The 22,827-nt window shown below is 43.3% G+C and overlaps 1 protein-coding gene across 14 annotated transcripts in view; it reads left to right on the top strand.

Moving 5' to 3' along the window:
* CD58 (CD58 molecule) overlaps positions 1 to 22,827 on the top strand; it is a 67,343-nt gene that overhangs the window by 5,674 nt on the left and 38,842 nt on the right. For all 14 annotated transcript variants that reach the window (XM_039482662.1, XM_039482656.1, XM_039482638.1 and 11 more), the window contains exons 2-5: positions 10,722 to 11,036; positions 18,081 to 18,326; positions 19,754 to 19,858; positions 21,172 to 21,216. In XM_039482662.1, the coding sequence (XP_039338596.1) occupies positions 10,722 to 11,036; positions 18,081 to 18,326; positions 19,754 to 19,858; positions 21,172 to 21,216 (711 nt within the window). The remainder of the gene's footprint in view (positions 1 to 10,721; positions 11,037 to 18,080; positions 18,327 to 19,753; positions 19,859 to 21,171; positions 21,217 to 22,827) is intronic.

Genomic DNA, 22,827 nt, shown 5'->3' with positions numbered 1-22,827 from the left:
GAGCTGCACATATAGCTCTTTGGCCCCCGTGGTTCACAGTGTGGTTAAAGCTTTTTGCCACAAAAACACTGCTTTGGCCACTTGCTATGTCTACCTTCATTTTGGAGTGAGCAAAGTGAGCCTCCCAGCCTGCGTTGATAGAATCGGGCTATTGGCACGTGTGCTAGTGCTCTAAAAATAGCTGTATAGACAGCGTTTGAAGCTGTGGCTTGGGATCTGAAGCCCACTCCCCTCCCTAGACTCTAGAGCCCAAGCTCCAGCCTGAGCCACAGATTAGAAGAGCTGTCTTTATAGCTACAGGCATGAGCCCCGCTAGCCTGAGTCTGTCAGCCTGTCTGCGAAGCTTCCTCCCACTTACTCCAAAATGCAGTATAGACACACAAGATAGCTACTCCTCAGGACCTCCTTGCCTATCTGCTTAAATGTTAGCAGCATTGTGGTAGCTGTGCTGGTCCCAGGATCAGACAAGGTGAGTGAGGGAATACCTTTTGTAGGACTGTCTGTTGGTGGAAAGGACAAGATTCTGCGTTTCACAGAGCTCCCTCTAGTGTGGAGGGAGGGAACTGTTACATCAATCATTTCTAATTGATTGTGAATGAATAACAAGTAATAAGGTTCCAATGAGGTGCAGCATCTTACACAGATTTTCTGGGTGGTGAGAGCATGAGGTGGAGTATGCAGGGCTAAAACTCTCTGGTCATAAAGATACAATGTAATAATAATAATAAGTGTGAGGGTGTTTAGATCAATCAGGCCTCTGTTAGAACTTTAATAATGGGTGACTTGAAGTGTAGCTTGTTCTAAGGCAAACAAAGGAGATACTAATTTTGGCTTAATTCTGAGTAATAAGAGTTATCACAGAAAGTAGGCGAGGCTGTGGCAATAAGGCTGTGTCCACAGTTGCCTTTGTTCCCTAAAATTTCCCTTGGGGCTAGCATGGGGGTAGCACTTCCAGGGATAGCATCAGTGAGAGTGCTAGTGTAGACCAACATTTTAGCCCCGTGTCATCTAACATTGCTCAAGTGTCTAGACATTACAGTGGCTAAATGCTGTCAGCTGCCTAGAGCCTTGTCTCACACTGCTAGCGCTGCTGGAGTGGAGCCGGTGGTAACTGAGAAATTTCAGGGTTAAAAAATCCATAATGTAGACAAGACCCAACAGTGGTTATGCCCAGACAGTAGACTAGAGCACTGAGCATCAGGAAGGGGATTTTTAAAATGAGGGCAGCTCAGAATAACTAGGAAGTAAAGGGTGGAGTTCAAGGGCAAAGGCACAAGCATTAATCTTAAAACCTGGAAATTCAGCCTAGTGGATTCTGCTAGCATAGAGCATAAACTTTGTTAAAGGAGATGTGAAATGGAAGCTAAGAAAATGTTTAAGGAACAAAAAGCCAAGAATATAAAGACTAAAGAAAGTGGCTCAGGCTGCAAAATTCAGATCTATATCCAAACTGCCCCAGAGTCCTGGCTTCAGAGGTCTTGTTTGGGGTCATTTTAGCAGTGAGCTGCAAAATTTGGATCAGACTGGACTTTTATTTTGGAGGTGGAGATACAGAAGATTTCTGACTTTGTTGTTATGAGTCATCTTTAATAACCAATCTTTAATTAAAAGAAGCAGCAGAGATGAACATGGAAGTGGGTGGAGGGGACTAAGGAGAGCATAGGGTATCAGGAGACTGAAGGAGGAATGGATGGGAGAATGGCGGGAGAGGTGGTAGGGGGAGGCTGGAGATGACTGAGTGGTTCAGAAGACGGGGAGACATGGAGGACAGGGAAAAGGAGTCATTTATCTATGTTAAAAACTTAAATTTTTAAAAATTTCCTAGATACAAAATTTTAAGCACTTTGCATTCTCAATTTGGATAAAAGTTTTTTCTGCCCCTCTCTCCAGTCTCCTCTACCATCCCCTACTCCATATCACCCAAGCACAAATCCCTACCACCCCACCCCCTCCACTTCCACTGAAACTGAAATGGTTTGGGCTGGAAAATAGCCCATCATGTAACAGCCAATGTATTTGCAAGTGATTTAATGAAAAAATAGTTACTATTCGTATGCAGTCCTAATTTTAATATTTTTTTAAAAAACAACTTTTAATTTCTGTGCTCTCTTTTAAATTGATTTTTGCGGTTTACCAGCTCCTGGTTGAAGGCTGGTATGGGGACAATGCTCTGCTGACATTTATGGCATTAAAAAAAAGGCTGATAAAAAAATTGTCCTAAAACTGCAGTGTCAGCAGGAACGTTTCCTCCTTATTTGTTAGTAAGCCATTTAGCACACTTTGGGCACTGAGACCCCAATCTGACAAATTTTGGCAGGTAGATCTCTGGGGGTGCATGGAGCCCCTTATCACCAAGGTATACCTCCCCACCACCCAACCACTTCCTGTGGACTTGCTAAGCACAAAAGCCCAGTTTTTGCATCTCATAAGGTTTGCAGAGCAGGAATCCTCATCCGATTGCCTTTATACACCAATCCAATTTAAACTTTTGGTACTAATTAAAATAAACAGGGAAATTCACAATAAAATTGCTGTTTTTTTTTAAAGACCTGAAGAAGAGCTCTGTGTAGCTCGACAGCGTGTTTCTCTCACCAACAGAAGTTGGTCCAATAAAAGTACCTCACCCACCTTGGTTTTTTTTTTGAGTTAAAGCCAAAAGTGTGTTTCAATGGTGTCTAGATAACATTCCCCCCAAAATTATACATCAGAAAAAAAATCCATCTACACTTCTGTGTGTGTGTGAAGAGAAAAAAATGTCACACCACCACGCACATTAGAATAGCGGTTTTCAAAATTTTGAGCTGAGCCCCTCTCTTTGAGTTACAATTTTGGTTGTCTCCTCCCCCCCCCCCGACCACCCTACCCAGACAAAAATGGTGGCTTCAGTGGAAGTTGAGACTGACCCACGGGCTAGGTGGCCTGCTGAGGTGAGTCAGTGGTGGAGGTGGTGCTCCCTACCTGAGCCCTGCCATGTGGGTCTGGCCCAAGCTGCCTGGTGTCACCACTCCCCTCCTCCCACCCTGAATGTCCTTCTGTACCCTGCTAGGGGGTGCACCCACTGTTTGAAAATCTCTGCATTAGACGGTCTAGAAAAAGAGTTAGTGGCTTCATTTCATCTGTAATAGAGAAGTTGACCAGGATGGAAAATTTCTACTGATGCATAAACAAATAGAAATGGGCGGTGGTTCTTCTGTGGAAAATGTTGAAATGCTTGATGTAATGTACTGCATTTTAGTAGATCAGTCATTTCTAAAGGGATTTTATGCAACATCTCTGTATTATATGTTGTTTATCTTTGGAAAGCGGGCTGGCAGGAGTGAGTGGCAGGTCTTATCCCCTCTCCCTTTAGAGATGAAAGAGGCAGTGGGAGGTGGAGGGCAGAAGTGGAAGATCTCTGAGGGTGAATAGAGATTTCCCAGCTAGTATCAGTGCTTCTGTATCCTGGGAAATTTCCCAAAATCTGGGAATTTTCATTCAAAACATTTTACTCAAAAATTCCCAGGTTTTGGGAAATTTCCCAGGCTATAGAAGCACTGTAAAAAACTTTATCTGGGAATTTTTCACCAGATTTGGGAAATTTTTAGCGCTAGGTTGGGAAAAGTTGGCATCACGATATAAAAGCTCTGGTAGGATGCCATCTTCCCCAGCTTGGTCCTGTTGCTAATTCAGCCACTGGCAGGAAAGGTTGGGAGCCTCAGACATTCCCTCTGTCCCTCCCCATTCAGATTCCCCTGCCTGGTGAGTCTTCCTTTCACCAGCCAAGGAGGAGAAGGAACTGTGAGGAGAGCTGAGCTCCTGCAAGTCAAGGAAGGGCCATGGAGAGAAACTGTCCCTCTGCTTTTAGTCTCTCTCTCCCCCTCCCCTCCATTCTCCCCCTTTACTTTAATGGGTCTCAAGGAGGAGAAGGAAGTTGCATGGCAGGGATGGACTCAGGACAAAAGGAGAGCTGGCAAATACAATTTACTGAGCTTTTCCCTACCCTTTGTCTGTATTGTCTGCTTAAATCATAAACTTTTCAGGGCCGTGAGTGTCTACTACGCTGTGGGCATGTCTACACCACAAACTTAGGTCGACATACAGCCACCACAGTAATGACTGTAGTTTTTCATGTCCACTCTATCCCCCTTCGTCAGTGGTCTGTGTCCTCATCAGGAGCACTTGCACTGACTTGAGGGTCAGTGTGGGTGGCTGAGAGCTTGGGCTCTCAGCTCCCCAGGAGCCGGACTCCAGGTGGTTAGCTCCATGGCAAGATGAGAGCCTGGGTGGTAGCGGGGCTCACAAATGGAGCCCCCATCCGCCCTGGGTGACAGCTCGAACTGTGAGCCCAGCACAGGGTTCAGAGCACAGCATTGACCAGCCTTTCTTGTCAATTTCACAGCTCCAGCTGTGAGCTCCCTGCTGAAGAGGGGAGCTATGAAATTGACAGGAATGACAGCCAACAGTGGATGCAAGTAATGTGGTGTCTACAGGGACACTGTGTTGCCCTGACTCCCTGACTACACCTACATAAGCACTACACCTCTTGTGGAGGTGGAGTTATTATGTCGGTGTAGTAGAGCACTTACATGGGCAGGAGCAAGGCTGTAGTGTGTTCACTGCCATAATTAGGTTGATGTAAGATGACTTGGTTGAATGAACATTTTGACATTGGGCAGCACCGGTCCTTGAAAACAGATAGGATGTGAAAACCGTATGAAGGGGATGGAGAAAAATATGGGAAATGTTACAATGGCATGGGATTAATCAATGGCATATACTCTACCTGAGCATTGTGTTCAGAGTTAGTCACCTGGTCTTAAAAAGGCCATAGGCGCAGGGTGGATTTGATTGAATCAGGAAGACTCAGTTTAATCATGGAATTATACATAAAATTGCATTCATAAAAGTGTTATAACCTTAATACATATTCTTCACAACTCCGAGATAGATGTAGGTTTCATTTTTAGAAGGTACACACTATATACATTTTTAAAGTGATTGATTTTGAAAATTTTTCATATTAGTTTTACAGCTATATCAGAAAATGAACGATTGTTTGGTTATTTCATTTACCAAAGGTAATTGAAGCAGATATTATGAAGTCGTTGGGAGGTGAACTATCTCCAGTTCAACAGGTTAATCATTAATATTTGGAGGATTTTCTTGCCATGCTGTATTAGGAGGAGAACATCACCAGACAAACATTTAAATTGTTTTATTTAACTGAAAACAACAACCTTTATAAATTCTGGATTTTTTTCTTCAACAGCAAACATATAATATTTTAACAAAACAAGCATATGAATTTTTGAATTTAGTTAAACATTCAAGTTTTTTAACATCAGGTTTGTTTTTGTTAAAATTTATTTTAACTAAAATAGTTAAATGAAATATTTAAAAAAAAACAAATAAAAAATTAAATCCATTATCTCAGCCAGGTCAACATGAGAAACTTAAAATATTGGCTTCTGCAGCTAACTCAGTCGTCTTCACCTTCATTTTCCTGTTTGTTCATAATCTGGAAAAGAAAAACAAGCTTTCCTGCTTTTTCAGGTCCCAACCGATTTCTCCATTTGGAATGAATTAGTCCAAAGGAAGAAAATATTCTTTCTACACCGTCAGAAGAAGCTACTGTTGTTAAAAGTGAGATTATCACTTTGACAGTCTCTGAATCCAAGTGCTTAAGTGACATCCAATAGTTTACTGGAGTAACTTTCTTTAAAATGTCATCAGCAAACATATATTTCTTGAATGGTTCATCCTTAGCTCTGAAGTTTATTATTATGGAGGGATCATTGCTGGATGTCCATATCATAGTCAGCTCCTCTTCTTCAGCAGTTAAGGGTTGACCCGGGTACTGAGTATTGAGAATATTTGCAAGAAAATGAGCTGGAGATAGTGCTTGTCTTATTCGGTTTTTTAATGCTTGTAATTTAACTCTGTCATTGCATATTTCTCTTTTTAAGATCTCATTCAGTTCCTTCCAAATTTCAACAGTGTCGGCAATAAAACAGCAATTTCCCTGCATTTTGTTCAAGGCTACAGAAATAGGCTTCAGGGTACTCAGCATGTGTTCAACATTTCTCTTAAGCCCAATGTTGAGAACTTTGGCTGTGATAGTGCCATCTATTTTTTCACTATTTTGTTTACAAACTGTCATCAGAGTAGGCCAGTTCTTGATATAGTGCTCAGAACAGTTCACTACTGAGTTCCATCGCACGTCTTGTGGGAGAGTTAGCTTGGCTTCTCCCACTTTTTTCAGGGCAGCTGCTGCAAAGTGGTTGTTACGGAAGAATTTTGCAATTTCAACAAGATTAGCCTTATTTCTGGAACACTGAAGTTTTCGCTGGGAGGTGCATCAGATGAGCACTGTAACAGTTTGTTATTAGCTTGGGACTCTCTTCTAAATAATATCTTCTCATCTTGGATACATTTGCAGTATTGTCTGTGACCAAGCTGCACACTAGACATTTGAATTTTTTTTCACAGTTTGTTATAGCTTTTACTGTTACTTCTTGTAAGTATTTTGCTGTGTGTGCATTTCCTGATGTATCAATTGTTTCTGTAAGGAAGACATTCCCTTCTTCTGTTGTCACAAAAGCACGTACAACAGGATCATTGTGGACATTGCTCCACCCATCAAGACTCAGGTTAACAATTTTACCCTCTAGACCTTTTGCACACTGCTCAATTTCTCTTACACTTTATCCAGTAATTTGCCTGTGACATCTGCTCTGTTGGGTGGACTGTATCCTGGTCTTAATGACTGAACCGTGTTAATGAAGTGTGAGTTCTCAATCATACGGAAAGGAGAGTTTGTTGCATAAACAAACTGGGCAATTTTTTCATCAATTACCTCTTTTTGTAATCTGCTGGTTCTTATCACAAATTTATCTATGGTTGTTTCTGGATGATGGACATTTTTTTTAATTTTTGCTATAGGTGATATACTATGGCTGTGTGACATACATGATGTGACTGAAACACTATCATTGGCAGATAACTCTGAAACTATAGAAAATGATGGTGATCTTGAAGGTGGATAGTCTTCAGAGTCCTGTATGTTGATGATGGATTCTTCTAAACAAAATAAGTCAATGCAGCTATTTAATTATTATTCCCATAGTGCTCATTTAGTATTACTCATTGCATTCACTGACGCTCAGAACTACTTTATAGATGAAATTGTAAAAGGAAGATCTGCCTATTTCAGCTATTTATTTTTTATCACAACTGCATCTAAAATGATAGGACCATAGAGTAACAGCTATATTTTTTGCTCAGACATGAGAATTCAAGAATAGTCCAGAAGGGAGACAGCCAGTCTTTAAGAAAGAAGTATGAAATAAAAAAAGTTTACCAACCTGAAGATCCTGTATGTTCAGACATGTTCCTTTCATCATCTTCAACGCAGCTTCCTCCTGAGGAGGAACACTTCTCATGATGTTGTTTCATTCTGGCAACCAGGCCTTGCATTTCTTTGTTGCACTGTTTGCATTTTGCACGCATGCCTGTCTTACCCACGGGTAGAGGAACTTCATTAAAATATTCCCAAACTGGGTCTCTTTTACGGCCTGCTGCCATTGTAGGTTTTCCCTTCTAGTGAGAGAATGTCATGGTAGACCTAAAATCAATGATGGCTACACTCAGAAAGACCTCAGTACTTCTGGAATATGCTGCTCAAACAGTTTGACTTTTGTTTCTATTCCCTTCCTTCTCACGTTTATCTCCAGACTTCTCCTTGTCCAGATCTATTCTGCCCTCAACAATCTTCTATTTATTGAACTTTTTGAAACTTTGCACTTTTAGAGGGATTGACTCTGTCTACACAAATTTGCGGAGGAAAAATAGGGTTGAGGTCTGTTATTTCTCACCTCTATATATTATTTATCTATGTATCAAAAACATTTTTTGCTGCTAACAAGCATATTATCTCTGGAGACACAAATCCACAGTTTGAGAATTGCAAAACAAAGCATCTCTGATGGTATCTTCTAGTCTGAGCACTGAGTCTCATTGGGTAGATAGAAAGATTAACCTAAACAATCTATACAAAAGCCCCCGGAACGCCATAAGATTGTGTCCCTAATCCATGAACTAATGGAACTCATTTACCAAACTTTTCTTAAACATTAAATGAATATATTGTCTCATACTATAGAATTAGAATTTATAATCCTTGTTCCATGTTGAGCTATCTGAGCTATAATGTATATTAATTAATACTATCTTTAGATAGGTTTTTTCTTTTAAAAGCAATTTAACAAAAAAATCCGATTTAAATAAAAAAAACCGATTAAAAAAAATCATCGATTTTTATCCACCCTGCATAGGGGAAGTATGAGGCATAGAGAAGGGAAACAGAAATGCACAGGCAAACCAAGTACCGGAACCATGATTGTCTGCCAGAACTGAGCATTGAGAGGGTGCTCTCCAGGCTGTCTCCCATGCCTTGCCTTTCACAGTAGCCAGCCCATGGGACATGGCATGGAAAGGGCTTGTGGAGTTTTAGCAGTAATGCCATGGACAGAAGGGGTGGGGAGAGCTGGGGGTATGCTACGCTTAAAGACATTGTCCTCCGCAGAATTCTAAGATTCTGAGTCACTTGTTCTAACCATAATCGCAGTTAAAGGGGAAACTTCCCTATTGTGCACTGGGAATCTTAAATAAATGTTACTTGGCTGCAATAGATCCTCATTTAGATCTTGAAGTCAACGACAAAATTCCTGTTGACTACAGTGGAGCAGGATCAAGTCCTTGCTGCACACAGGACTTGAATGTAGTAAATTGTATCAACATATGCTATTGCGGTACTCCTGTGACCCTAGTAGTCAGTGCTACTGTCACAGGTGGGGAAGAGGTAAACATGTAGCTATGGCTGAGGCAAATATTTTTTGTTTTCTCAGTTTGTTGTTTTTGTAACTGTTTTATTTATTGTTATATTTGCCCCTGAGGTCACATTGGGGACAATTTAAATACATTTAAGATGCCTCTTAATGGGGTGAGAGGAGGAGAGCAGCAGGCAGCTGGATGCACACCCTGATCCTGCAAACATTTCTCCATGTGGGCTCAGTGGGACTGCTTGTGTGTGTAAAGTTAAAACCTCTACGTAAGCTTTTGCAGGATCTGGGCCTGAAGGTGGAGCCTGGGATTCTGTCTCATTTGTGGGAGAAGGCAGCACGCCTCCAGTTAGAGCTGTCCTGTCCATAGGATGGATTGGAGCAACTGCCCTGAGCCCCATGCTTTGGGGGGTCCTGTGCTTTGGGATGTGGGGTTCAGGGTGGCCTGGGGGAGACTAGCGGGGGGCCTGGTGCCGGCAGCAGTGAATAACCCGGCTCCAGCCCGTCCCGCTCTGCCCCGCCCCGTTGGCGTTGCTCGGGGGAGGGGGCGGAAGCCAGAAAGAGGTGGAGTAGGGGGGCTTGGGGGAAGGGGTGGAGTGAGGGCAGGACCTTGGCACGGGGGGGGGGGGGGGCGTCGTCACAGGCCCTGCACACCCCTAGGGACAGCCCTGCCTCCAGTAGCCTTCCCACCTGCCCCTCCTTGAACCTGCTCTAGCCACATGGCTAGGAGTGACTGTCACTAGCTGTCTTACCAAACTCTGCTATAGAATCAATTTTGTAACCACTGCCAGCTCATCTTCATTTTGTTACAATGGTGAACAAGGTAGGTTTTTGTGTCTCTTTTGTAACACTTTTCAGCAACATGTGGGGAAAATCTCCCATCCTCTCTCTTTCAGCCTTGTTTTGGTTCAAACATGTTCCAGGATTCTTTGTTTTTAGTATTTAAATAGAATTATAGGCAGGTTTGAGAGCATCATCAATTACTAAGGTTGCCACACATTTCCCATTATAAGATCCTGTTTTCAGTTGCTTGTAACTCGGCCAAACTTTAAGCATTCAGGAATGCCACATTACCTGATGGGTGTCTGCTTCAGGCTGAACATTTTTGGAAGATTTTAGCCAAAATGGTTCAGATGTTTCTGAGAACAAGGCTGGCGGGGGAGAATGCATTGTTTTGCCCATATTGAATTCTGGTGACCTTTTCTTTGAACAGTGCTGGTGCCCCATGCTTTTGGAGCAGGGACTTGAAATTTGGCAGGAGAGGGGGGCCTTTGTGTCAGGGATGTGCCTTTTGAAAATCAGCTTGAATTTGGCCAAGTTATAAGCCTTTGGGGGAAAAAAATCACAATTCACACATACTTAGTACGAGCTTGATAGAGCTTTGCAACTAAAAACTCTGAAAATTCCATCCATGCTGAGCATGCTTCAGCCAGGGGCTGAGCAGGACTTTCCCTGCAATTGCTGCTGTGTACTTGGGCCAGAGCAGGCCAGATATAGGTATTGGAATTGAGAGCAGGGGTCTCTTCTGTGCTCTCAATGCCCCCTTGTTGGTGCCTAGGAAGCATGGAGGAGTAAGATGCCTGATTTGAGTATAGATGGGTGAAGAGCTGAACTGCCTGTCTGTCTTAGAAGAGTAGATTGGGACAAGAAGCTGAGGGGACTGAAGGCTGGCTGCAGGGGAGATTGGGAGTTGAGGAGGAAAATGGAGACCGTCTCGTAATGTATCTTCACAAGGAGGCTGAATAAAGGTGGTCTGGGCTTTTGTGTGCTTGACTTTGCAGTCTTAATGTTCTTTTACCATCATTTGTGTGTGTGTAATATTATATAGAATGGATACAGAATGACTCGAACAATAGTTTAGATAACTGTGACCGATTAAATGTATTTTCTTTTTTGACATAGTATGCACCCAGTCTCAAGATCAAGAGTCTGTGTTTGCCATTGTGGGAGAAGATTTTACTTTTTCACCAAAAGTTATCGGAACTATAAAAGAAATTACCTGGATGAAAAGAAAAGATAAAGTGGCTGAATGGGAAGATGGTGTTGGGTCACCTACATATTATTCTAGCTTAGCAGAGAGAGGAAAGCTTGAGACATCTTCTGGCAATTTTACCATCAAAAAGTTAAACGCTGGTGATGCTGCAGAGTATGAAGCACAAGTTCTGCCTGGTAATGAAGGCCCGCTCCAATATACAAAATTTATACTTGAAGTATTGGGTAAGTAGTGGATAAGCAGCAAAAACAATTTGCAACTATTAACTTTTCACTTTTTAAGGAGACAACTGCAAACTATCACAATGCAGAGGAAAGATAAGAAGAATAATAAGAGGCCAATGTGGCTCCAGCAGGAGCTCTTTAATGACCCGAAAATCAAAAAACGAATCCTACAAGAAGAGGAAACTTTGACAAACTGCTAAGGAGGAGTAATAAAGAATAGCATAAGCATGTAGGGACAAAATTAGAAAGGCTAAGACACAAAATGAATTATACCTAGCAAGGGACATAAAAGGCAATAAGAGGTTCTTGAAATACTTTTGTTTGTCTTTCTCTTGCTCCTAATGTAGGTCCTCTTATTCTTGGGGAAATTCTGCAACAAAAAATTAAATTCTTCATATTTTAATTGTCCTGATAACAAAATATTATCACTTGTCTGCAAGTATGTTTGTAACAATATAGACAACAAAAGATTCAGATGTTTTTTGACAAATAGATTCCTTCCTAGGCATGTTAATACAGAACTTTGAGTAATAATACATTTAAACTACAATACAGAAACCTATTTCCCTCACCCCTCAGAAGCAGTGCAAGGCTTGGAGTCAGGTGTGACAGAGGAGTTGAGGGGGAGGGAAGTAATTGCTGGGAAGGAGCCTGGGTATGACCTTGGAGGGTCATTGGGTGTGAGTGGGAGAAGTATGGAACATGGTTCTTTTTTCTGGGTGTGTGTGTGGGGAAATAGTTAGGGAGCCTCTCCCATACAGAGCCTGGCTGACCCCTAACAACTCGTTCAGTCAGACATATCTTCCCCCGTCCCCATGTGTCCTTGCACCTTCCTGTTCCCATGTTTCCCTGCATCCGCACTCAGCCGCCCTCCTCCCCATGTGGCAATGTTGCCCTTCTGAACCCCAGTCTGTGACCCTTCAGTAATCCCATATGCCCCACACTGTCGTCCCCCCCCCCCCATCCCCATCCCATGCCTCCTGACTGGCCCCATGGGTAGGGCGCTGTGAGAAATGCAGCCTCTTCTCTTCCCTATCCACAGCTGGGCTGCTCCTGCTCGGGAGTGGCTGCTCTCTGCTCTAGCACCCCACCAACCCCTGGTGGGCGAAAGGCATAACTGCAGCACCTCTCCGGCAGAATGTGTTTTCTGCAGAGAAAAAAAAATTCTGCGCACGAGATGAATTCTGCACATGTGTAGTGACACAGAATTCCCCCAGGAGTAGTCCTCTATTTAGCATGAAAGGAGAGCTAATAATTAATTACATCAAAAAGGCCAAGGTGTTTAATGCCTATTTTGCTTCAGACTTCACTAAAAAGGTTGATGGTGACCAGATACTCAACACAATTAATATTAACAGCAAGGGAAAGGAATGCAAGCCAAAATAAGGAAAGAACAGATTAAAGAATATTTAGACAAGTTATATGTATTCAAGACAGGGCCTAACAAAATTCATCTTAGGGTACTTGAAGGAACTAGCTGAAGAAATCTTGGAAATGTTAGCAATAATCTTTGAGAACTCTTGGAAGATGTTAGGTTGTGGAGGAGTGAAGAAGTGTAAACGTAGTGCCTATCTTTAAAAAAAAAAAAGAAAAAGAAAAAGGAATAAAGAGGACCTGGGGAATGATAGACTAGTTGTCCTAACTTTGATACATGGAAAGATATACTGGAACAAATTATGAAACAATCAGTGACTGAAACTGTACTATAGTATCTCTATAGTTCGAAATTCCATGCTTGAACAATAAGTGTGTAGCAGTAGGAATATGCTACCAACCACACTAAATGACTGTTTCTTGGGTCAGCTTGTTCTGGAACCCACAAAGGAAGAGGCAGTTCTTGATTTAATCCTAACTGGAACATAGGCTTTGATCCAAGAGGTGAATATAGCTGAAGTGCTCAGTAATAAGCATAATGTACTTATATCTAACATCCTTGTGCGGGGGAGGGGGGGGACTACCAAAGAAACCAACCAGAATGTCATTAAAAAAGGAGAACTACACAAAATGAGGAAGCTAGTTAAAAGGAAATTAAAAAGAAAAGTCACAAGGTGTGAAATGCCTGCAAACTGCATGGAGACCATTTAAAAACACCATAAGAGAGGTTCAAACTAAATGTATACCCCAAATTAAAAAAAAATTGTAAGAGGACCAAAAAATGCCACTATGGTTTAACAGAGTAAAAGAGCAGTTAGAGGCAAAAACGTATCCTTTAAGAATTGGAAGTCAAATCCTAGGGAGGAAAATAGAAAGTAATAAACTCTGGCAAGTGAAATGTAAAAGTATAATAAGGCAGGTGTAAAAAGAATTAAGAGCAACTAGCTAAAGACACAAACTAAGAGCAAACCATTTAAGTACCTCAGAAGCAGGAAGCCTGCCAAACAGTTAGTGGGGCCACTGGACGATCGAGGTGCTAAAGGAGCATTCGAGGAAGATAAGGCCACTGCAGAGAAGCTAAATGAATTCTTTGCATCAGTATTCACTGTGGAGGGTGAGAGGAAGAGTCCCACACAAGCCATTCTTTTAAGGTGACAGATCTGAGGAACTGTTCCAGATTGAGGTGTCACTAGAGGTGGTTTGGGAACAAACTGATAAATTAAACCATAGTAAGTTACCAGGACCAGATGGTGTTCACCTGTCATGGAATCACTTACCACTGGACTGTCACCTCCTCCAGGTTTCTCTGGAGATTAGCTTGAGGTCGACGCCCCTGTCAGTTGTCCTGCACCCTGTCACTCCTTCTCCACAGTCCTCCTGCAACCCCCTTGCAGCATCAGGAACCACTGTCTGTGTTCCCCCCTTCTGGGGCAGGTTTAGCTCCTCAGTAGTCAAGCCACTTCCCCAGTGGCAAATGGGGGGCACCCAGACCTGACCACTACTCCGGATGCCAGTACAGTGACCATGTGGATTGCAGCCTCCTGCTACACCCCTTTGACTCTGCTATTGCTGCATTTCCCTGAGCTGCTTCCCCGCAGCCACAGCACCCCATCACTGGAGGTTTTACAGAACAGGTTGGGCCAACACTTGTCACAGATAGTCTAGGTGTACTTGGTCCTACCTCAGAGCTGGAAACTGGACTTGATGATTTCTTGAAGTCCCTTCCAGCCCTATATTTCTTTGATTCTATAAGAAATAGAGGGGCAACAATATTTATTGGTTTGTCAAGAGAAAGAGAATCACTCAAATATCTGAAGAAGGGAGGGTGTGCTAATGGAAGTAGCAGGCTGGGAGTCAGAACTCAAGAGATTCAATTTCCAGCTTTGCCATTAACACGCTGTCCCATCTCGACAAGTCACTGAGCCCCAAATTTTAAAAAACAGCCTCTTATTTTATGTGCCTTAATTTTTGGGTGCCTATTTCTAGACTTCTTGGGTCTGACTTTTAGAGGTCCTGAGGAATCACAGCTCCCATTGACTTCATCAAGAGCTGTAAATGCTCGGCACTGCTGAAAATCAGGGCCAAGTAGTCTAGAAATGGACACTGGAAAATGGAGGCAAACAAATTCAAGGCCTTTTTTTGAAATTTAACCTTTAATCTCTCTGTTCTTCAGCTTTCCCCTGTGTAAAAAGGAGTTTAACACCTACCTCAGAGAGTGGTTTTGAGAATTAATGTTTGTAAATCTCTGTAAAGATGAAGGATCCACACAAAGTATTATTATTCATAGTGTAAGAAGATTTAAGTCCAACAGGGACCATTAGATCATCTAGTCTGACCTTCTGTATGTCACAGGCCAGAGAATTTCAGCCCAATAACTTGTCTAAAGCATATCTCCCTGAAATGCATCCAGTTTTGATCTGAAGAGATCAAACGACACACGATCCATCACTCCCCTTGGTAATTTGTTCCTAAATTAGTTACCCATTGTTTTGTAATATGACAACAGAAAGACTGAAAAGCTTAAAAATGGGGAAAAAAATTAAAAATCAAGAAAACTTAATCAGTAGCAAAAACACTTTAAGAATCCAAACCCATGGAAAAGTGAAAGTGTTACTCTCTTATCTCCAGCATATTCATGTCTTTATATTGTAATGAGGTATGGCAATGGGTCTATGGAACAAAATTCACTTTGAAGAAAACAAGCTCTTCACCTTATGTTCGTTATTTAGTTGCAAGGCTGTTAGTTCATCTAGCTAGGCTAAGCATGGGCCATATACAGGGCACGGCATTTTCTGAACAAAAACTAATATTTCACTGGTGTTTGTGATACAGTTAAGTAAGACTAAGGACCAACCGAAAAGCAGCCCTCATGAACCCTGCTGGCCTATGCAGCCATGGCGGTTGCTTCTGGTTCAGAGGGAGGGGTACTCCTATGTTAACATAGGCGATGGCATAAGAAGATGCTTTCTGCCCAAGAGCAGATTCAGTGGGACAAATTCAGAGGCTATGTGGTGTAAGATATAGGCTAGTAAGAGGGGAGTGTAACTAAGCCTGGGGGAGTGTAAAGTAGTATACCTTGCAGATGCAGGGGCTGGAAGACAGAAGTACAGCAGGAAAAACAACTAACAGGAGGGTGTCAGAAGGTGTATGTAAATGTAACCCTTCTCCCCCACCACACACTTTAACTTGTCATGTCCGTTCTTCCCGCAAGTGTGTAAATTACATACACCCTTTTAGCCTCCTTACACCCATTTCCTGGTGTGTAACTTGTACCACTTTCTACAGCATCTCTGAATTTGACCCATAAGCTTTTCATTTCTCGTTTTCCCATCTGTCTCTTATCTATAGCTCAGTCATAATTTTTGTTGCAAAATATAATCTGTTTCAAGTTGCTGGCTGCTGGGCCCAGAAAAGTTACTTATTATCTTCGTATCAAGTGGGTCGAGTTTCATAATCAGTCAGTCTTGACTGAGACACCCTGTCACTGGCGCTGGAGAGAGGTGTGACCAAAAGTGAAAGCAATTCCTCTTGTGATTAACTTGCCAAGAAATCTGTTTCTGTGATTGCTGATTTCTCACTTGCTCCATTTGTGCAGTCTGCAGCTAGGACATCCTCACAACAGCAACTGGCAGTGTTTTGAGCACGACTGGTCATAAATTGCTCCCACCCTGCTTTCTTTATGGTAGCTGTCTAGAAAGTGATGGAACTGCCCGTGGTTTTTTTTTTTTTTTTTTTTTTTTTTTAAGTCCTGAGTGATTTTGGCTCAGACTATATTCAAGATCACTTCCTTGAGGCATCTACTGATGGGTATTTGTACTCACATACGCAACCTGATTTTTTCAGTCCCACTGTTGTGAATTAGGTTGGTGATGATCACACCTTTGCTGTTGTAGTGAATCCTTACGCTGTGGACAAGAGACAAATTGAGCCAGTTTGTGATCTCAGATACACAGGTGAAAATCTGTAGCAACCAAGCAGAAGTTACTGGAATTGCTCTGAATTTACAGTGATGTGACCGAGACAGAAATTGGCTGGATTTAAAAAATAAATCATACACACATGCACCTGAAGAGCTTGGTTCATCAGGTCCACTTGAACTAAAGAAACACTTTTCTAGATGCTCGTAGCAGTCGATCCCCATATCCTTTTTGTGGACCCAGTCACCAGAAGGCGGCAGCAGCAGCACTCTCACACTTTTGTACCTGCCGTTCTCAGCTACATGCTTAAAATGGAGGGTGCCACATTTTGTGTGTGTTCTGACAGTGCTACTCCAGCATTTAAAAAACAAAAAAAGTTTGTAAAAATAGTATTCGATCATTAGCATCCGAGAACTGCAGAGGTGTTTTCTCCTTATTGGTTAGTAAAATACTTTGGGCCTGAAGGCCCATATCCTAAGTTCTGTGCAGGTGGTTCTCTGTAGCTTTGCAAAGCTCATTGACTTTAGTGTCTGCTGTGCAGATGCAGGGGTTCTCTTCCAAGGATCAACTTACAGAATTGAGGCCAGCAGAGGCAATAATTTATAATAATAGTAACTTCTATTGTAAAATGTCTTGGACCTATGCTATATACAGTGGTCCCCAACCTTTTTGTGACCAGTAGCACATTCATGTTTTCAGAAGAGTGTGGCGGGCGCCAATGATTTTTCAAGGCTTATTTTGTATTTGTACATTAAATAATACAAAAAACATATTTAATATAACATAATATATGAATCCAGAGAGAAGAGAAAAGCCGAAGAGAAGCCGTGAGGACAGAGAACACCGGTGCCCGCAGCCCTGGAGTACTCTGCCCCCAGCAGGCGCGGGGCCCCAGATTCTCTTCTCTGCTGGGCACTAGGTGGGCCCCGCACCTGCTGGGGACCGAGAACACCGGCGCCTGCAGCCCCAGAGTTCTCTGTCCCCAGCAGGCCTGGGGCCGCGGCTTCTCTCCAGCTTAAGCCGCGGCCCCGCGCCTGCCAGGGACCGAGAACACCAGTGCCTGCAGCCTGCAGCCCCTGGCAGGCGCGGGGCCGCAGCTTCTCTCCCCTGCTGGGAACTAGGCAGGCCACGCACCTGCCAGGAACAGAGAACACCGCGCCCGCAGCCTGAGTTCTCTGTCCCCGGCAGGTCCCCTGCTGGGCACTAGGTGGGCGCACATAAATGCCCCGTCGGGCACCACGTTGGGGACCACTGTTATATACCATTACTATAGAATGTTGTCGTACCTTTTCGTAAGGGAAAGCAGCACCATAGGGCAGAGAAGCAGTATATCACCTTAGGCCTTTAAAGAGTGGAGAGTTGATCCATCAAGGCCTTCCTACAAAAGAATTCCTATGGAAATCGTTGGGAATGCTGCACAGTAAGGAGAGTGCACTTTCCACAGGTTGGAAACACTTGTAGGATTGGTCCTATTGTGAAGTAAAAAATAGCGACGTCTGCCCTTGAATCTGCTACCTTGAAAGCTGGTGTCCTGTTAAAAGAGCTGGGCCCCCAATATAGTCTAAACACTTAAGTTTATTGTGTGTGTTACCGAACTGTAAGTATTGTTACTGCTGCTTGGTGACTGAACCAAATATCCCCTATGCAGCTGGACTATGTTTTAAACTTTACACCCACAAACAGCTAGAAAAAGTGCTCTTGAAATGCAAAACAATGTGAAGTCAAACTAATGTAGATTTTTTTTTTCATCCAGATCCTCCTCCACCATCAGTATTAAATTGCAGCGACACTAATGGTCAAATTAGAATATCATGTGCGATACAGTTCTCGAAGGATGTGCGTTACAGTTGGTATTGGAATGACAGAAAAATTGATGCTAATAGTCCTGTTCTTGAACTTAAAGAAAATGCAGACCCTTCAGGGAAAGTTTTGTGCGTCAGAGAAGTTTCCAAAACAAAAATCAACGACTCAATCTCTCTGAGCGTGTGCTTCCCAAAGAGTAAGTATGTGGGTAGAAAGGTGCATGTAACAGTGAGAGGGGACCAGGGACTGAGCTGGAAATGAGATGTTCATTCGGACTGCAGGGTTCCTCTTGATGTCTCAGGAAATTATGCATAGAGTATAAAAGGGAACAAAATGCAAAAGTCACTATAGCAGAGTCTGTATGGTGTTAAAAGTGACTTTAGAGCTGGTGAAAGGTGCTAGATTGATAGTTAGCCCATTGCACAGAACATATAATGCAGGGATAGCAGTAGTGGAAGCTGTCAGCTGCTCCTGGGAATGAACTACTAAGGGAGAAGCGTGAGTTCAGTCTCCGTGGACAGAGTAAACCTTGGCCTCTCTGCTGAACCTGCCAATAAGGGGGTTTATTAATGTCAATTATGATGGTGGTCTTGTGTTGTGGAATCTGCCCTGTAAGAACTGGACTGAGTCTGTCAAATCATTTCACATAACCTGCCAAGCAGTCATCAGAGGCTAATGATTTCAATCGTTACTGACCTGGTCTGGATTTGCACTGGTGTTTTAGAAAATTGGGGGTGGAAATATTTTCTCTCATCGCCGCATCGGCAAATTCTGTGTTTTAATTAACTCGTGAAACTCAGGGCCACAGAGTGTCACACGGGGTTTGTCTACACTACAGAGGCACAGGTATGGTGCTGCAGCTATGCTGTTGTAGTGCAGACACATGCTGCAGCAATGGAAAGGGTTGTCCCATTGCTATATTAAACCCATCCCCTCCAGAGGTGGTTGCTCGGTCAATGGGAGAATTCTTCAATTGGCCTAGCAGTGTCTACACTGGGGCTAAGGTCAACTTAACTACGTCTCTCAGGTGTGTTGTCTAGGCCTGAGGCCAGGATTAGACATTTTATAGGAATAAAAAGAATATCTACAGTTATATTGGATAGACTAAAACATGTATATAGAACATAAACACTCCTGCTTTAGGGGCATAAGCCAATTACTAACTGACAGGAATTAGGAAGTAACTTCCTTTATGGACAGGTTATTCCATGGCTGTCCAGCATGTTGATTTTTGGCCCTTCCTCTGAAGCATCAGGAACAAGCCATTGGTAAGACAGCAGGCTGGACAGTGTACTGTGATCTGGCATGCAATCCCTACATTAAAAAATAGAAACTTTTGTTAACTTTCTAAAGATAGGAAGCCTTAAAATAGCTTAAGCATAATGTAACATACCATCATTGGGCCAAAGTCATCCCTGATGTAATTCCACTGGAGCTAGTGGGGGTGACACCAGTGACTGAATTTGGCCCAATACTATTTTCAAATTATTCCTTTTTTAAAAAGTTTTACATTTGTATGTGCCTTTTAAACACACTTTCTCTATAGACTTTTGACTCAAATGAGATTGTTTACAGCACATTGAAATGTTTTTATTAGCTAATTATTCATTTTTTTTCTTTAAGGTGATAAAAGTATTTCAAGAGGTAGAGATGGTTTAATAGCAATTTTTGTTATTCTTCTTCTTATCCTTCTATTCGTGGCCGCACTCTTCGTTCTGCAGAAAAGAGGTATGTAACACTTTATTTGTTTGCATGTGCTGTGTGATTTTGCTGCATTCTGCGTTTCAGTAGGATGAACATAAGCTTTTGTGCATCAAAATACATTTTAGTTATGTAATTAATAAGCCCAGCTTATTATATCTCTATAGGGCTGGAGGACTTGAGAACAAATTCACTTTAACTTCCTTAGGGCTAAATCCTGGTCTCTGTACGCATCCCACAACAGGCACATCCTGACTGTCTGTGTGTGAGTAGGTGCAGTTCTTCTGGAGCTGCTGCTTTACCAGAATCTGTGGCCACTCTGTCCTGTCTGCATGCGTGTCTGGGGAGTCAGCCTGTAGATCCAGGTAGTTGTTATGCCTCTGACCGCCATTGTCCCTAGAGGTGTTTGTGTGTGGAACCTGACGTGCAGGGGGTTGAACGCCCCCTTTTGGTAGAGGCTCCCTGAGTCCTGTACAGAGAGACTGTACTGGTTTTGCTGCCAGTTAAATATTACATGTCTTTAGCAGGAAGGGCAGGACTTGGCCATTAGCCTCCCCCCACCCCCTCCCCCCCGCTAATTACTTTTCAATTAATACTATGGGCTGAACTGGCTTGGAAAAAAGATGCCCATTCCCCCGGCCACCCCTCAGAAGCAAGCACAGACATAGCGCCGATCCTAGAGGTGCTCTGTGTGTAGAGCGCTCATTGACTTCAGTGGGACTTCAGCATGCAGAGGAGCACCAGAGCTGAGCTCATTGGCTGCAAAAGCAGCACAGAGCGCCGTTCTCATTCTGTCTGACAACGGCTTCAACAGGGGCACTCTCCATGCAACTTACTCCTGGGAGGAATCAAATGATCAGTGTGTGTTTGGAGCAGGAGCTCTAGGTATGGATCTGCAAATACAGTATGTAGGTATTTATTGCTTATGGACCGTATGCTCTCTCTTGATCACTGCCCATTTTGGGCCCTTTCTCTTAACAGAAATGGAAGCCCCATGGAGATGTCTCTACGTTTGCTAGCTTGAGCCAGAATTAAGGCAGTTATCATTTGCTCTGCTGCTTCCAGTCAATTATATTTTATCTGGTGTGCACTTATTAAGACAGAATTTACCCTACTGTACATATGTGCCTCATTTAAAGCCTATTCTCTGCACACACACTCCTCCACCCAAAATTAGATTGTGAGCTCCTTGGGGCAGGGGCTACCTTGTTGTTCTGTGTTTGTATAACACCTAGCACAATGGGGTCCTGTTCCATGACTAGGGCTCCTAGGCACTACAATAATGTCAAGAATAATAAGAAATGACACATCAGCTTTGTTTCTTTCTTTTCCCCCTTAAGGTTTGCTTTCCAGCCTTCACCATCGGATACCCACAAAGCACTCAGGTAAACATTACACTAACCTTATGGGCTCATTATACACTGTGTGCAGCTCTTCATAATTGAGGCTTCACAACAATATTCTTGCTGGGAACAGAATGTGTTGACGCACTGTTGAGGGTTTCTTTGTAGGCCCTTGGGCTCTTGTGTTCCTGTTATGAAGAGCATGGAGAAAGATTCCTGAGACATAGACTTATAGTTCGAGAACTTTTATTTTCCCTATTGAGCACACCAAGGGGTTTCATGTTGGGAGGACAGGACATTGGCTGGCAGGAATCCTACTCTTTGGTTGATGCTATTTAATGTGTGGTCTGTGGCTGGTAAATGCCCTTCACAAGCCCTGGCTGGATGATTCATCTGGCTCTTTGCTAGCTCAGCTCCCCAGACAGGCGTTCAGTGCCTGCTAGGAATGAATGGTAGGAATGAGTGTCACTCTTTTGTGTGTATCGGGTTTCAAGTTGGGAGGAGGTCACTGGTGGATGTGGGCCTAACTGACGTGAAGGAAAGAGAGAGAGTTGTTTGGGATAAAACATGAGAAGGAGGTTAATTTGGGAATAGGTGTGATGTACAGGGTGCCTCCTTGGACTTCTGAACTTTTATCTGAGCTAAGAGAGTTCTTGTCTGCTCTGGCCCTGGAATTGCCCAGGCTGCTTTTGTATTTGAAAAGCAATGGGTTGGGATTATAATTGAATCTTGAGATATGAAAGCCATTCTAATGCTTCTGGGGTAGCTAGATGGATCCTCCTTGTGCCACCCTGTATGTGTGAGTGGGACCATTGTCTGATGCAGTGGTCCCCAACCTTTTTGTGGCCACTAGCACATTCATGTTTTCAGAAGAGTGTGGCGGGCGCCAACAATTACTCACATACAGGGCTGGCTCCAGGCACCAGTGGAGCAAGCACGTGCCTGGGGCAGCACATGCTACAGGGCAGCATTCTGTCCATTCTGCTGAGTCAGAGCATTTTTTGTTTGTTTTTTGTTTTGTTTTGTTTTGTTTTTGTTTTTTGGGGTTTTTTTGGTGCCAGTTCTGGGCAGTGCAGAGAGAAGCTGGAGGACAGAGAACACTGGCACCTGCAGCCGCGGAGTTCTCTGTCCCCGGCAGGCATGGGGCCGTGGCTTCTCTCTGGCTTAAGATGTGGCCCCGTGCCTGCCAGGGACCGAGAACACCGGCGCCTGCAGTCTGCAGCCCCGGAGAAGCCGGAAAGAAGCTGCAGCCCCGTGCCTGCCAGGGACAGAGAACACCAGCACCTGCAGCCCTGGAGTTCTCTGTCCCCGGCAGGCGTGGGGCTGCAGCTTTTCTCCCCTTCTGGGGACTAGGTGGGCAAACATAAATGCCCCGCGGGCACCATGTTGGGGACCACTGGTCTGATGTATCGCATGGTTTGTACCTCACCACAGTCTCAATTTGGTTATTCTTTGATTTTCCATTTGTGGAAGAGATACCCACACCTTCTGTGTGTTTTCTGAATGTGGTTGGGTACAGTCCACTGCCTCTGGGGAAGACAGAACCCCAGGACTTTGTTCATTAGATCTTCAATCAAGTTTGGTTTTTTTTTGTTTTGTCTTGTTGAGATGTCGCAAGCAGCTCGTGATTCAAACCAGAAAGAACTAGTGTTT

The sequence above is a fragment of the Mauremys reevesii genome, linkage group 1 (assembly GCF_016161935.1).
Source record: "Mauremys reevesii isolate NIE-2019 linkage group 1, ASM1616193v1, whole genome shotgun sequence".
Taxonomy (NCBI): Eukaryota; Metazoa; Chordata; order Testudines; family Geoemydidae; genus Mauremys; species Mauremys reevesii.
The sequence above is the reverse complement of the archived record's forward strand: the minus strand, read 5'-3'. Positions and strand labels throughout refer to the sequence as shown.